The following is a 16,963-nucleotide window of genomic DNA, read 5'->3' on the forward strand; positions in this document are numbered from 1 at the left end:
AAAAAGGATCGGACCCAATACCGATCCCTGAGGTACACCACAGGTGATCAAAGCCAATTCACTACTAAATTTACCAATGGACACATATTGTCTACGAATATACAGGTATGACTCGATCCATCTAAAGGCCACCCCCCGGATACCAGATTCATGCAATTTGCGTAAAAGAATGCAATGATCTACCGTATCAAAGGCTTTTTTTATGTCCAGGAATAGACCTGAAGTTCTACTCTTATACGGTTTGTTAATCCCATTATAGATTCCAGACATGAAATTTTGTAAAGCATGCTCAGTGTTCAGACCCTCCTGAAACCCATATTGTTGCTTATTGAAAAATTTGATTTGCTTGTAAAAACCGATTAATCGCTTCTTGAATAGTTTTTCAAGTAATTTAGAAAAATTGAGAGCAAAGAAATTGGTCTATAATTAGAAATGTCGGTATGTGATCCAGATTTGAAAATAGGAATCACCTTGGCAATTTTTAGATCGGCAGGAAATACACCCTCCAAAAGAAGTGTTGAAGATATCACATAGAATCGGAACTATTGAAGTAGATATAGCCTTGAGAAGTTCAGAACAAATTGAGTCAGGACCTGGAGACTTGCCCTTTTTTAATGAATTTATTTCATACAACAGTTCGTCAGGAGTGACCGGCCTTAAAAACAAAGAATTACAGGAACGATAAGTTTTAAATTTGCGTTCATACGATTTTTTTGTAGCATCATCTAAATCAGCTATAGATGACACAATTTGTCCAGAAATTCTTATGAAATAATCGTTGAATTTATCTGCCAGAACCTGTTCATCCAAAATCACAGAGTCATCAATATTCAAAGATATTGGCTTTTTCTTAGAGGATGACTGACCACAACTACTGTTAATAATCTCCCACTGTCGCTTGGGAGGGTAGGCTTTCAAATTAGAAAAATATTTCACCTTCTGCTCCTTAATTAATTTGACTATTCTATTTTTAGAAGTTATAAAATCATTTTTAAGTTGGACATTATGAGGGTTTTTAGAAAGTTTTTTATAGAGTTTGTCTCGATTCTTTATTTCCGAGCACAAACTTTTCGTCATCCATGGCTTTAGAAATTTATAATGCTTTTTCGATTGCAATTGTGAAAATTGAGAAGTAGCATCGTCTATGTAAGAATTAAGCACATTCACAAGTCTATGACTTACTCAAATTCAATAGCACTGATTATATTACTCAGAAGAGACTGACTCTAGATGAAGCAGTCTCATTGAGCTTCAGAAAATTTATTTCTGATTATTTTTAAGAAAGTATGTCGAACATGTATCAAATTCGCTCAATTTATTTCTTAGTATGATAAAGAATATCTATATACTGACATAAATTAATTATATACAAACCTAAGTGTCTGTTTCCTTCATAAACTGTAATTCCCGGAGGAATTAGGACGATTTTGTCTTTTCCTCTATTCCCAGCTATGCAATGTTTTTTGCTATCTCTTCCATCTTCCGCAGCCACTACTTTTCTTGGATATTGTCGAAGCACGTCAGATAGTTTGGCTCCTAAAAACAGATGAGGGTGAGTGTAAAAAAATTCTTGCACAAACTGAAAAAGTACGGAAGTCATCTGTAAATGAATTTTTGTCTCAAATACAACACTATAAACTAGTGAGATTCACGTAATAAAGTCAGCATTGGTTATAAATCAACACTGGTTTACTATACTGGTCAGTCATTAGACAAAGCAGATCTATCCTTTTCCAATTCCACACCGTTGCCAAATCGTTTAAAACTAAAAAGAAATATAATGAATGAGGCCTACCTGAATATTTAGTCTAAAATATTTAAAAAATTGAATCATGAAAATGAACTTTTTCTTGGTGAATATAATATAACGGGTATTTCAATCCAAAGTTGGATGAAAACTTGTTGCAACTTAATTTATTGCACCACATATTCATTAATTAATTCATCAATGATAAAAACACATATTCATAATCATGAATAAGTATGATAAAACAGGCGTATGGTCTTTTTTTTAAATAATTTCTCTGGATGTTGGACGACACATCCAGAGGAGTTTATTTATAAATTCAGGAACATTACATATTACTTTTTCATACATTTTCAATAATATAACAATATTCAAGGCTTACAAAATGATACCTCACTATATAATATATGTGTCGAGGTTATCATCAAATTTATGCTACAACAGATAATACAAAAAATCTAAAACAATATCTATTACCTTAAGCATCACCTAGTACAATGATACTAAACCGAGCTACTATTTTCTACCTATAAATTACCTTATTTAAAAAGAATACTACTTAAATCTAAATCCTACTTACTATTAGTTCCTCACTACTTTGTATCCCAATACTGAATAACCAATGTCTAATTTTTCTTTTGAAGCTATTGAAATTTTCCTCTCCTTTGATTTCTAATGGTATTCTATTAGATATTGTAGGCCCTAAAAATCCTATTGATCTTCGCCCAAATGCTGTATTCATTCTTGGTACTTCTTGGTTGTAACGTTCTCTTATTCTAGTATTATGACTATGATTTATGATATGGTTCCTATTTTGATGTTTTTTCATATACCCTAATAACAACAATATAATTGCCTAACGCTGAGAACTCTATTTTCTATAAATAATTCTACAGTTGGAAACCGGATTTCCCTGTATCCCATTATTTTCAAAATGTGTTTTTGAGTTTTAAATAATGGATCTATAAAACTGAAGTTAGCTGCACCCCAAACTAACAGACCGTACCTTAAAAGAGATTCAACTAATGTTAAGTACACTGTTTTTAACATTTATTTGTCTATGATACGCCTTAATCGATAGAATTTGTATATAAGCTTCCTTATTTTGGCAGTTGTATATGTTATGTGCTTGTTCCATTTCAATGAATCATCTACTATTATTCCTAAATACTTTATATTGTCAGAGCGTTCTATTAGTGGGCAATTACAATTATTGTTACTATTTCTATCACAATTATGAAGCTTCATTGTTGTCATGTGTGGTTATGTGCTATTTGTTAAAGAAAAAGTTAAAAATTTGTTTTTTCTGAATTTAATGACAATAAATTATTTCTTAACCAACTAGTGATTTTTGTGAGTTCTATCTCTGCTGTTTGGAACACTTCTACCCAGTTTTTTCCTCGAAAAAGGAGTGCTGTATCGTCAGCAAAGGCTATAACCTTGAATTTGAATGGAGCACAACTCATTTGCAAAGATCGAATACAAAATTGGTCCTAAAACTGTTCCTTGAGGTATTCCGAACTTCATGGAACCCCCTCCACTCATATGGTTCTCAACCTTTGTTTTTTGCTGTCGATTGCTGAGGTAGGATCTGAACCATTCAAGTGGCACTCCTCTTATACCTATTGCCCCAAGGTTTTTTATTAATAAGTCATGGGAAACAGAGTCGAAGGCCTTTGCTAAATCTAAAAATACTGCTAAACATTTATTCTTTTCCTCTAAATTGCTAGTTAAAAATTTTGATAATTCTATTACAGCTAATTCTGTACTTTTACCTTTGCGGAAGCCAAATTGCTTAGGAGAAAGAATATTATTAATTTCTAAAAAGCTTATTAATCTTGATTCAACTAGTTTTTCTGAAATTTTTGATACATTGCTAATCAGTGAAATAGGTCTATAATTACTAATAATTAGTTTATCACCTGCTTTATGTATAGGTCTGACACAGATTTGCTTCATTGCTCTTGGAAAAGTACCATATAACAAGCTCAGATTGAAAATATGAGTTAAAGGTTTAGAAATTAAATCTTTTATTCCTTTCAAGGTCCTGTTATCTAATCCATCTAGGCCTGGTGCACTATTGCTGTGTAAAGAATCAATTGTGTTTATTATTTCCTTTTCATCTATGGGGAAAAGAAACATATTATTTGGTACATGCAATTCTGGTACATTATCTGCTATAATTTGGTTAATATTTTTATTCAGACTCTCAGATATTTTGTTAGCCATACTCTCTCCAATATTAACAAAGAAATTATTCACATGACTCAATAGTTCTCTAGGATTATCTTTCAGTGTGACTATGTCACCATTAATTTTCAAAGCATTCAGTTGTATATCCTTTTTCTGATTTGAATCTGTGGCATCCTTGATTATTTTCCATGTCTTCCTTACATCATTGTTCGCTTCATTTAGTTGCATCTTGAAATAATTTTCTTTTGTAGTTTGGATGAGTGACGTCAGTGTATTTCTGTATCTTCGGTAGTAGTTAGCAAGTTCTCCGTTCTCTGGGTTCAGCTTCCTTCTTCTATTAAGAGAATCCCTTGTTCTTATAGCTGAGATAAGTCCTCGTGTTATCCATGGTTTTATGCTCTTGATCCTTTTCTTTTGTCTGTAATCATGTGTACTGCTCTCCATAAGTTTTTGTAGAATTTCTAGGAACTTTTCGTAAGCTGAGTCTGTGTTATTTGACTCAAAAACCTCCGTCCATTGTTCCACTCGCAGTCCTCTCCTCAAGCCGTTCAAGTTGACAGATTTACAGTTAGTTGAGCTCTGTTCATCCCCATTTGTTCTGTCTAACTGATGTTCTTCCAGTCCAAGAATTGATATACGATTGGATGGATTTTACTTTTACAGTTTGTCAACATATGATCCAAACAAGAATTCGTTCCCGCTGTTACCCTGGTAGCCTTTTTCATGCAGTTCTTCAAACCGTGTTCGCTCAATAAGTCGTAATAGTCATCAAGTTGATAATGGTGATGTGGCTGTAGCGTATTAATGTTGAAGTCTCCTGCGCAAATAATAAGTTGACCTCTCAGTCTACCAATCACTGTTTCAAAGTCCTCTAAAAACTCTGTTATGCTGGCGTAGGAAGGTGATCTGTACACTGCTAATATATATATTTCTCCTTTGATGTTTGAAGTTGTAGATGAAGAACGTTGGCCTGTCTGATATTTAGTTCTACCGATTGTACGTTGAGATTTTCTTTTGCATATACAATTACTCCATCATTTTGAGTACGATTATTCAAAGCGTGAAAAATATTGTAGTCCTTCAGTTGCTTCTGTGTATAATCTCTTTTGATCCAGCATTCTGTTAGTATTATTATATCGAAATCATAGGACATATCCTGTAGTTGAATCATCAGGTCATCGAAGTTCTTCCTAGCACAAACTTTTCGTCATCCATGGCTTTAGAAATTTATAATGCTTTTTCGATTGCAATTGTGAAAATTGAGAAGTAGCATCGTCTATGTAAGAATTAAGCACATTCACAAGTCTATGACTTACTCAAATTCAATAGCACTGATTATATTACTCAGAAGAGACTGACTGTAGATGAAGCAGTCTCATTGAGCTTCAGAAAATTTATTTCTGATTATTTTTAAGAAAGTATGTCGAACATGTATCAAATTCGCTCAATTTATTTCTTAGTATGATAAAGAATATCTATATACTGACATAAATTAATTATATACAAACCTAAGTGTCTGTTTCCTTCATAAACTGTAATTCCCGGAGGAATTAGGACGATTTTGTCTTTTCCTCTATTCCCAGCTATGCAATGTTTTTTGCTATCTCTTCCATCTTCCGCAGCCACTACTTTTCTTGGATATTGTCGAAGCACGTCAGATAGTTTGGCTCCTAAAAACAGATGAGGGTGAGTGTAAAAAAATTCTTGCACAAACTGAAAAAGTACGGAAGTCATCTGTAAATGAATTTTTGTCTCAAATACAACACTAAACTAGTGAGATTCACGTAGTAAAGTCAGCATTGGTTATAAATCAACACTGGTTTACTATACTGGTCAGTCATTAGACAAAGCAGATCTATCCTTTTCCAATTCCACATCGTTTAAAACTAAAAAGAAATATAATGAATTAGGCCTACCTGAATATTTAGTCTAAAATATTTAAAAAATTGAATCATGAAAATGAACTTTTTCTTGGTGAATATAATATAACGGGTATTTCAATCCAAAGTTGGATGAAAACTTGTTGCAACTTAATTTATTGCACCACATATTCATTAATTAATTCATCAATGATAAAAACACATATATTCATGATCATGAATAAGTATGATAAAACAGGCGTATGGTCTTTTTTTTAAATAATTTCTCTGGATGTTGGACGACACATCCAGAGGAGTTTATTTATAAATTCAGGAACATTACATATTACTTTTTCATACATTTTCAATAATATAACAATATTCAAGGCTTACAAAATGATACCTCACTATATAATATATGTGTCGAGGTTATCATCAAATTTATGCTACAACAGATAATACAAAAAATCTAAAACAATATCTATTACCTTAAGCATCACCTAGTACAATGATACTAAACCGAGCTACTATTTTCTACCTATAAATTACCTTATTTAAAAAGAATACTACTTAAATCTAAATCCTACTTACTATTAGTTCCTCACTACTTTGTATCCCAATACTGAATAACCAATGTCTAATTTTTCTTTTGAAGCTATTGAAATTTTCCTCTCCTTTGATTTCTAATGGTATTCTATTAGATATTGTAGGCCCTAAAAATCCTATTGATCTTCGCCCAAATGCTGTATTCATTCTTGGTACTTCTTGGTTGTAACGTTCTCTTATTCTAGTATTATGACTATGATTTATGATATGGTTCCTATTTTGATGTTTTTTCATATACCCTAATAACAACAATATAATTGCCTAACGCTGAGAACTCTATTTTCTATAAATAATTCTACAGTTGGAAACCGGATTTCCCTGTATCCCATTATTTTCAAAATGTGTTTTTGAGTTTTAAATAATGGATCTATAAAACTGAAGTTAGCTGCACCCCAAACTAACAGACCGTACCTTAAAAGAGATTCAACTAATGTTAAGTACACTGTTTTTAACATTTATTTGTCTATGATACGCCTTAATCGATAGAATTTGTATATAAGCTTCCTTATTTTGGCAGTTGTATATGTTATGTGCTTGTTCCATTTCAATGAATCATCTACTATTATTCCTAAATACTTTATATTGTCAGAGCGTTCTATTAGTGGGCAATTACAATTATTGTTACTATTTCTATCACAATTATGAAGCTTCATTGTTGTCATGTGTGGTTATGTGCTATTTGTTAAAGAAAAAGTTAAAAATTTTGTTTTTTCTGAATTTAATGACAATAAATTATTTCTTAACCAACTAGTGATTTTTGTGAGTTCTATCTCTGCTGTTTGGAACACTTCTACCCAGTTTTTTCCTCGAAAAAGGAGTGCTGTATCGTCAGCAAAGGCTATAACCTTGAATTTGAATGGAGCACAACTCATTTGCAAAGATCGAATACAAAATTGGTCCTAAAACTGTTCCTTGAGGTATTCCGAACTTCATGGAACCCCCTCCACTCATATGGTTCTCAACCTTTGTTTTTTGCTGTCGATTGCTGAGGTAGGATCTGAACCATTCAAGTGGCACTCCTCTTATACCTATTGCCCCAAGGTTTTTTATTAATAAGTCATGGGAAACAGAGTCGAAGGCCTTTGCTAAATCTAAAAATACTGCTAAACATTTATTCTTTTCCTCTAAATTGCTAGTTAAAAATTTTGATAATTCTATTACAGCTAATTCTGTACTTTTACCTTTGCGGAAGCCAAATTGCTTAGGAGAAAGAATATTATTAATTTCTAAAAAGCTTATTAATCTTGATTCAACTAGTTTTTCTGAAATTTTTGATACATTGCTAATCAGTGAAATAGGTCTATAATTACTAATAATTAGTTTATCACCTGCTTTATGTATAGGTCTGACACAGATTTGCTTCATTGCTCTTGGAAAAGTACCATATAACAAGCTCAGATTGAAAATATGAGTTAAAGGTTTAGAAATTAAATCTTTTATTCCTTTCAAGGTCCTGTTATCTAATCCATCTAGGCCTGGTGCACTATTGCTGTGTAAAGAATCAATTGTGTTTATTATTTCCTTTTCATCTATGGGGAAAAGAAACATATTATTTGGTACATGCAATTCTGGTACATTATCTGCTATAATTTGGTTAATATTTTTATTCAGACTCTCAGATATTTTGTTAGCCATACTCTCTCCAATATTAACAAAGAAATTATTCACATGACTCAATAGTTCTCTAGGATTATCTTTCAGTGTGACTATGTCACCATTAATTTTCAAAGCATTCAGTTGTATATCCTTTTTCTGATTTGAATCTGTGGCATCCTTGATTATTTTCCATGTCTTCCTTACATCATTGTTCGCTTCATTTAGTTGCATCTTGAAATAATTTTCTTTTGTAGTTTGGATGAGTGACGTCAGTGTATTTCTGTATCTTCGGTAGTAGTTAGCAAGTTCTCCGTTCTCTGGGTTCAGCTTCCTTCTTCTATTAAGAGAATCCCTTGTTCTTATAGCTGAGATAAGTCCTCGTGTTATCCATGGTTTTATGCTCTTGATCCTTTTCTTTTGTCTGTAATCATGTGTACTGCTCTCCATAAGTTTTTGTAGAATTTCTAGGAACTTTTCGTAAGCTGAGTCTGTGTTATTTGACTCAAAAACCTCCGTCCATTGTTCCACTCGCAGTCCTCTCCTCAAGCCGTTCAAGTTGACAGATTTACAGTTAGTTGAGCTCTGTTCATCCCCATTTGTTCTGTCTAACTGATGTTCTTCCAGTCCAAGAATTGATATACGATTGGATGGATTTTACTTTTACAGTTTGTCAACATATGATCCAAACAAGAATTCGTTCCCGCTGTTACCCTGGTAGCCTTTTTCATGCAGTTCTTCAAACCGTGTTCGCTCAATAAGTCGTAATAGTCATCAAGTTGATAATGGTGATGTGGCTGTAGCGTATTAATGTTGAAGTCTCCTGCGCAAATAATAAGTTGACCTCTCAGTCTACCAATCACTGTTTCAAAGTCCTCTAAAAACTCTGTTATGCTGGCGTAGGAAGGTGATCTGTACACTGCTAATATATTATATTTCTCCTTTGATGTTTGAAGTTGTAGATGAAGAACGTTGGCCTGTCTGATATTTAGTTCTACCGATTGTACGTTGAGATTTTCTTTTGCATATACAATTACTCCATCATTTTGAGTACGATTATTCAAAGCGTGAAAAATATTGTAGTCCTTCAGTTGCTTCTGTGTATAATCTCTTTTGATCCAGCATTCTGTTAGTATTATTATATCGAAATCATAGGACATATCCTGTAGTTGAATCATCAGGTCATCGAAGTTCTTCCTAGCACTCCTGATATTGAGAGAAAATACAGTTATATTAGAGTGTTGAAGAGCAGTTGCATGGAGTTGTTGTTTATCCTCAATCACACTGTCCTCTATCTCATCCACGAAATCAAGTTCATTTGCCACATCCAGCACCTTATTATTACTCATCATCATGCTTATCCAGACGCACCCCCCCCCATGCTTGTTCTCCTCTATTTTCCTCTGCCATCTCAGTATATATTGATCATCAAAGCTTAATGTGTTATTTATAAGTAATGATATGAGATCATTCTCCGCTGCTGTTAGATAGTTGAAACTATGAGTCTGCCTACTGAGTGCTACAATCACATGACTTTCACTGTTATAAATCTGTAGATCCTTTGAATTTGTCCTCACTAGAATAACATTTCTATAAGTAAAACCTTGTGCTTCGTGTATCGTGTGAATTTTTATTGTTTTATCAATCCTGTCACCTAGTAACTCTTGAATAATTTTTTTTCTCATTCTGCGTGTATTTTTTTACTCATACGAGTGTTTCTGGATCAAAAGCTGTGGAAAACCGCCGTTAAAGATAGTCTTCTCAACTGAGCGAAGAGTTCCACTATTTTTTTTTCAATTTTACCATAGAATTTGGATAGTGCGCAGCATACATCGATCGGACATCTTCTAGTTAATGTCACTTTCCTTGTGGGCTCACAAAAAACTGAAGGATGAGACCATCTAACTTTCAGTCCACTCCTTTCGGTGTAAGGAATCTGTTTAGAATCACCAAGTAGAAAAACTTCGGTGCATCCTAATAATTTCGCAATGAAACCAATGTAGCCAGCATGCATCAGTACCTACAGCCTCATCTATAAAGACACGATGATATTTCTTGCCCACTCCATTTATAATGAAAGATGAAACTGTTCTGTAATCTGATCTGATTATCTTTCTAAAGTAATCCTTACCGTACTTATGAATGACAGCCTCTCTGATGTCTTTGATTCCTGCTCTTGTTTGACTTAGAACTAAATCTATTCCTGGTTTATGCTGGTTCAGTATTTCAAATGTCTTTCCACACCCTGGCACACCATCTATCCACGTAATATTAGGAAGACTTGAAACAGAAATGTCAACTGATGATATTTTCTGATACAGTTCACCGTTTAACATGAGTTGTGTATCTCTACTAACAAGAATGTATTTTTCTTTTGTTAAGAATCTTTTATTACTCTCGTTGAATTCCACGTAGATTCCTTCGTTATCCAAGCAGAAGCCCATTCTATAACTTTTTCCAGTTGGCCATAGAAATGTTCTTAGATTATTATCATAAATATTCATATCTTTACGCTTTATATCTGTTAGGTACGAATAAGAGCTCAATAAGTTTTTTTTGTAATGTTAGTCAGAATTTCATAGTAAATAATAGAATTTATCTGATCATGTTGACTAGAAGATTTCTGAGCTCCAGCATACTATTTATAAATTCATGTTTGGGTGGTTTTCAGGTAAGTATCCCGTTGGACATGCTTTCTCATTGTTTTTCTCTTCTGGAATATTGAAGATGTAAGATTATTTATACCCTTGTAGTAAAACACATATTTAATATCTTCTGTTACCAAAACAGTACTTAAGAGATCAATACAAGATACATCAGCCAAGGTTCCAAAAAAAATTTACTATATTATTACCTAATTTTTATTGAAAATACGTTCGAGTACATGGGTAACATGGGATTTTCATGACAGTATTAGTTGATGAAACCTCAGCTTGTAATAAACCTTCTAAGCGAGTCTTTATTCGTGACTGCAACCAATGCAGTTCGATAGCTTCCGCGCTCAACTTTGTCGGCAGGCGAGCTTCTTATCAGCATCTTCTTATCATCTTTGATTTCTTATTATATTGCACACTACCGTACCAATTGTAAGAAATTTATCGATCAACCGCATTATTGTCGAATTGCAGAATGAGAAAACTCTGTTCATAACTTATCTTTCCCAGACTTGTAGGATTTACAAACAATAAAAACCAATTCACAACGTAACAAAACGACAGCTAAAACATGATCATTGGCTCACTTCAACTTGTATTTGCTCTTGAATATACTTTTGTCAAGATAGAAGTTTGGGGACCTGAAATTTGACCAAATATTTCTACATCTTTTTGAACTTTGGGTTTTGTCCTTCATGAGACACCATAATTTGAGATATACTGATCATTATTAACAAGAATCAAAAATTAATATCCGATGAGAAATACCGGGATAGCTTGAAACAAAGCAATAGAAGGCGGTGGAAACGGAAAAATGGCAACATTGTATTCTTATCATTTTCACGCACTTCTAAATTCACTATTGCTCAATGTTTGAAAGGTCCTAAGCTTTCTCTATTTGATTGTTCCAAATCGAATATGAGCCCTGTACTGACCTAATGATATGGGAAGCAAGAAGAATGTTGGATTAACTCAAATAGCTAATGATAAGAATACGCTCACTGCCACCCAACTACCTTCAGAAAGAAAAAACAGTTCCAAAATCTGACTACTCTTATGAAGGAAGATTTATTGAAAATTGTTGATCTGTGGTGTATGTTGGTTGATAGGAAGTGATAAGGTAATATCAGAGACAAGAAATATAGCTATCGTTATATGCAGTGAAAATGAGAGATACACATTAAAAATTCACAATTCGGCTGAGTCAGTAGTTCAGTTGTTGGATCGGCAACTGATAGGCGATGCCATGATTTCGCAATCAACTGATGACGCTGGGCTTTTACGAGCGGATGAAAGTAGGACAATGATTAGTAAAGATGTATTTTTAATAGACTATATCAAATCAAGTTCAGGTGAAGAAAAACATTTTTCTATTCCAATTTTGGAGTCGAATTATGTGGTCAGCGGTTTTAAAGATCGCAAAAGAAAGAAAGAAAGAAAGAAATATTTTATTGCCAAAATCATTAAACAAACTTTACAAATGTGAAAAATATAAAAATTTTCATATACAATACATTGCAAAAACTTAAAATTAAAATATTTTCCATTTAAAAATCGATTATAATATTATCATTGGCGTTACCAGCAAAACTAAGTAGTTTGAGCGATGGCAACGAGTAATCAGTCGGCTATAATTAGTGGCTTGAGATTCAGTCGAAAATAGAAAAAATATAATAAAAAAAAGAAACATATGGAATGTATGAAAAAACTAGAAAAAAAATAAAATTTCAATCCGAAAAGAAGAAGTACTAAGAGTGAATACTAAGAGAGCAGAAAAACTAGAATGAATTCATAAAAATTTAAAAACTCAAAAGAAAAAGAGATGATTCATGTAATTATTAATCTACAATTCACTGTACATATGTAATCTATTTAGTAACATAATTTAATTCATTTGTAGCATATATGCAATTCCTTTTGTAAGCAAAGAGAGAATTAGAAAAACAATACAATACAGTACACATGACACAAAAAATAAAACTTAAACTCAGAGAGAGAAAATTAATATGGGAGTATAGCCATACTAATAATAAATTCAGAGGAACTGAGGTATATGTACATCAAACATTATTTTATTAATAAGGAGTCATTTATTGATTTCGTATCGCAGAGCAGAGAAGGTCTCAATTTTATTGCTCGCAATGTCGATTCAAATGAGATTATTCTCGAAAAGAATGAATGTATTGGGAAATCGATGTATGATAATTCAAGAGAGATGTTATCAGCTCCAGTTAATATAATCGAGCATGTTGTGAGTATCACAGAAAAAGTTTCTATTAATGATAAGTTAGAAAAGTCAGTTCAAAATGAGTTTTATGCATTGGTTAAAGATTTTAAGGATATTTTTGCGAAAGATAAATATGATATTCCGGTGTCGAAACTGCCACCAGTAAAAATTCAATTGATAGACGAGTCTCTAATTTTCTGTTCACCATAAAAATTCGCTGCTTGTGAAAGAGAGGAATTACAAGATATTTTTAATGGATTAAAACAGGTTAATGTGATTGAAGAATGTAGATCAGGTTATGCTTCTCCAGCTTTTCTCGTTAGATACAAGAACAAGCCTCCTAGGATGGTGGTCAATTACAAGAAATTGAATTCAAAAATTATCAAAGATATTCATTGCCGAATTCCGGTACAATTCTTGGCTGGAGCTCAGTTTCTCACAACATTAGATTTGACATCAGCTTTTTATTCTAAGCCTATAGAGGAAAAATCTCAACATTTGACGGCTTTCACGACGCCATTGGGTTTATATAAGTTCAAGAAACTACCTCAGGGGTTGGCTATAAGTCCCAATACGTTTTAACGAGAGGTCACGCGTATCTTCAGTGATAAGTTATATAAGAGTATGTTGTTATATATATAGATGATCTATATATATTTTCTGCAACGGTGGAAGAGCACATAAAAGAGTTGAATGAGGTTTTTGAAAGAATCCGGGAGTGTAATTTGAAACTAAATCCAGACAAGTCGAAAATATGTTTTCAGTCTTTAAAAAATCTAGGACATCTTGTTTCAAATGAAGGATTAGCGCCATTGGCGGAGAATGTAGAATCTATAAAAAATTTTCCAGTACCCACTAAAGTCACTGAGCTAAGGAGATTTTTGGGAGCAGTGTCTTACTATCGTAAATTTATCCCATGTCTATCTAAAAGAGCATATGTGTTGACGCAGTTAACTAAGAAAGATAAAGGGTTTGAGTGGTTAGAAAGTCACCAACAAGTGTTTGAGGAGTTGAAAAATTGTATTATATCGAGTCCAGTTTTAGTTCATTATTGTGATAATCGGGAAACTTTCTTATACACAGATGCATGTTCTGTAGGGATTGCTGGGTGTTTGAGTCAGAAATTAGAGGACGGTACTATCCATCCAGTTTCATTTGTTTCAAGAAGATTAACTAAGAGTGAATCAAATTGGTCGGCCATTGAGCTTGAATATTGGCAGTCACGTATTCCGTTATGCATATCAGATCTTGGCTCCTAAACAAACAGTTTACTGTTGTAACGGATCACTGTAGTTTACAGTATTACAGAAACATCAAGGAACCAAGTTCGCGTTTAGCAAAAATGGTTACTAAATTTATTCATTATCAATATTCATTATCAACCAGGCAAGACATTACAATTGGTTGACGCTTTGTCTAGGGTGACCCAGTGAAAAAGGCTAGATTTCGGTTCGTTTAATCATACAGTTATTCTGTCACAGATCGGGCAGTATAAAAATAATTGTATTGTTAAGGGAGACGGGTTCTGAGCCTATTCATTGGTTCAGTTAATATTTGTTCTTTTAAAATACTTAAGTCGCGAATAAACCAGTGGATGCCAAAGTGGGAAGCATTTCAAAAAGGTAGGTGACTACTGGATCATTGTTCTTAAATTTTTTATAGCCACAAAGATTGAATCATCATTAACAGCAAGCGAGTGTTTTCCCCATAAAATTTATATCAATAAGGTTTTTATAATCAAACTAATCCTGTTTTGTTTAAATATAAATATGTTAAAGACTCATTAAAAGTTCTAGTTATTCTGTTCTTTTTTGTAATAATAGTTTTTCCCCTTACAAAAGTTATCATAGTTCTTTTTTCCCCCTTACATAATTGGTGAAGGCACAGTCAGCTTACATATTCAATGAATACTTTGTGGAGGAAATTAAGAGATTGAGAGTGGATGATGAGGAGGCTGAGGTGCATTGTGGTGTTGATGGAGGATTGGTGCTGTGGCCTGCTACAGAGAGAGAGGTGAGGGAGGTTATTGATGAGGTTGGAGCGAGGACGGGTGCTGGAATTGATGAGATACCTTGCAGCCTGCTGAGACATTGTAAACATATAATCGACAAGCCTCTTACTATGATGATAAATAAATCCTTCGAGACTGGCACATTTCCAAAGCAGATTAAGATATCAAAAGTAGTACCAATTCCTAAGAACAGTGAAACAAAAAAATGTCAGAAACTACAGACCTGTTGCAGTTCAAAGTGTATTTTCAAAAATTTTTGAAATCATATTTCTCAAAAGACTTTCTATTTTTATTGGAAGAAAAAACATCTTCACTTCTCAACAGTTTGGATTCAGAAAGGGTCGGTCAACAGCAGATGCAATATTCGAACTGTTGATCAACATATATGAGAATTTGAACGCAAAGGGAGAATCAATGTGCATATTCTACGATATGACTAAGGCCTTTGACCTTATCCCACACAAGAAATTGATAAGGAAGCTGCTGACTCTGGGCATTGAAATGGATTGCAACTTATCTTTCAAACAGAAGACAGATGGTTTGTGTGAGGCATACTGGTGTGGATGGCTTGACCAAGCACTATTATTCCAAAATTCTGGAAGTTTCAAATACAGGAGTCCCTCAAAGTTCGAATCTGAGGCAGATTCTTTTTCTTCTCTATGTGAACGATTTGCCTGAATCGATTACGGAGGGAGGAATATGGATGTTTGCTGATGATGTAAGCCACCTTATACAGAGTCAAAATCATGTATAGCTAAGAAACAGAACGCAAAGAGGTTTGCAACAAATGCAGGAATGGTGCACCAATAAACAGTTGATACTAAACAGAGGCAAAACAAATGTAATCAAGTTCTACAATCGGAAAAAACCTGACCACTCACCACTGCTTAAACTGGACGGCTGTAGTATTGCAGTAAATGAATCCACAAAATATCTTGGGATCACTTTGAGTAGTAACCTTCGATGGAATCAGCACATTGAAAATGTGTCTGTAAAATTGACATCAATATGTTACTTGATTCTTAGACTCTTACCTATTGTAGAAAATGATATTTTGATGAAGGTATACTACGGATGTTTTAGTAGCATAATGAGTTATGGTATAACAATGTGGGGTGGAAGCACATTGGCAAAAAGATTTTTTCTGTTACAAAAGCGTATTGTACGAACAATTTGTGGAGCACCGTACTTAGCGCATTGTAAGCCACTTTTTCGTCAATTAAATATTTTGACTCTGCCATCAACATTCATCTTGGAGTCGGCCATGATGGTGAAGAGGAAGCCAGAATTGTTTATTAGAAATGAGGCAGTCCATCCATACAAGACTCAACAAGCAGGATTGATTCATGTGGAGCAGGTGACATCTACTTTAGCCAGAAATGGGCCCAAATTCCTCAGCTCCGCCATATTCAATAGGGTTCCAGCGAACATTAGAACCATAGAGAGGGAGGACAGGTTAGAGAGGGCACTGAAGACCTACCTGCTAGCCAGACTACTCTGTAGAGGAGTTTCTGCAGAGCGACGACCACGACGCAGTAGCGTTTCCATTGGGATAACAACAAGTATCAAGTATCAAGTTATCGATACGCTTATCCTTTATCTATGGTAATATTGACCAAGATCAAAGTAAAATCAAATACTGTAGCTCTTCCCAACTAAGTGCCAAAAGATCACAAAGTGTCACAAACAATGTCACAAGTGACATTGATTGATTGGGAAGATTTTTTTATTATATTATCTCATTATATTTCAAGGTAAAATAAAATCGTCACAGCTCACACGTTTTCAAAATGTCTGGGAATTAGCTCATTCAGAATGGGCCCGATCTGGGAACATGAAATGTGGTAAATTGTCCGATTCACAAGTTTCGCGTCCCATGGGAAGAATTTTGACAGATTCTGAACCAGTAACTAGTTCCAGTACCAAATTCCTGCCCCACAATGGAAGCCTGGTAAATTGTGACAGTTCAAATTTCAAGAGCACTCATTGGTCGATTGAATTGTAGTCTGCTTGCTTCTCTGCGCATGCGCTGATAGCTTGTTTGTTAAGTTTGTTTATCATAGCATAACCATA

At 33.9% G+C, this 16,963-nt stretch overlaps 1 protein-coding gene across 1 annotated transcript in view; it reads right to left on the reverse strand.

Moving 5' to 3' along the window:
• The window catches only part of LOC111047793 (GTP-binding protein 10 homolog), a 46,162-nt gene that overhangs the window by 19,163 nt on the left and 10,036 nt on the right, over positions 1 to 16,963 (reverse strand). The window contains exon 3 of the mRNA XM_039424264.1: positions 5,449 to 5,610. Coding sequence (XP_039280198.1) covers positions 5,449 to 5,610 — 162 coding nt within the window. The remainder of the gene's footprint in view (positions 1 to 5,448; positions 5,611 to 16,963) is intronic.

Source organism: Nilaparvata lugens, chromosome 3, assembly GCF_014356525.2.
Source record: "Nilaparvata lugens isolate BPH chromosome 3, ASM1435652v1, whole genome shotgun sequence".
In the NCBI taxonomy this organism is placed as follows: domain Eukaryota; kingdom Metazoa; phylum Arthropoda; class Insecta; order Hemiptera; family Delphacidae; genus Nilaparvata; species Nilaparvata lugens.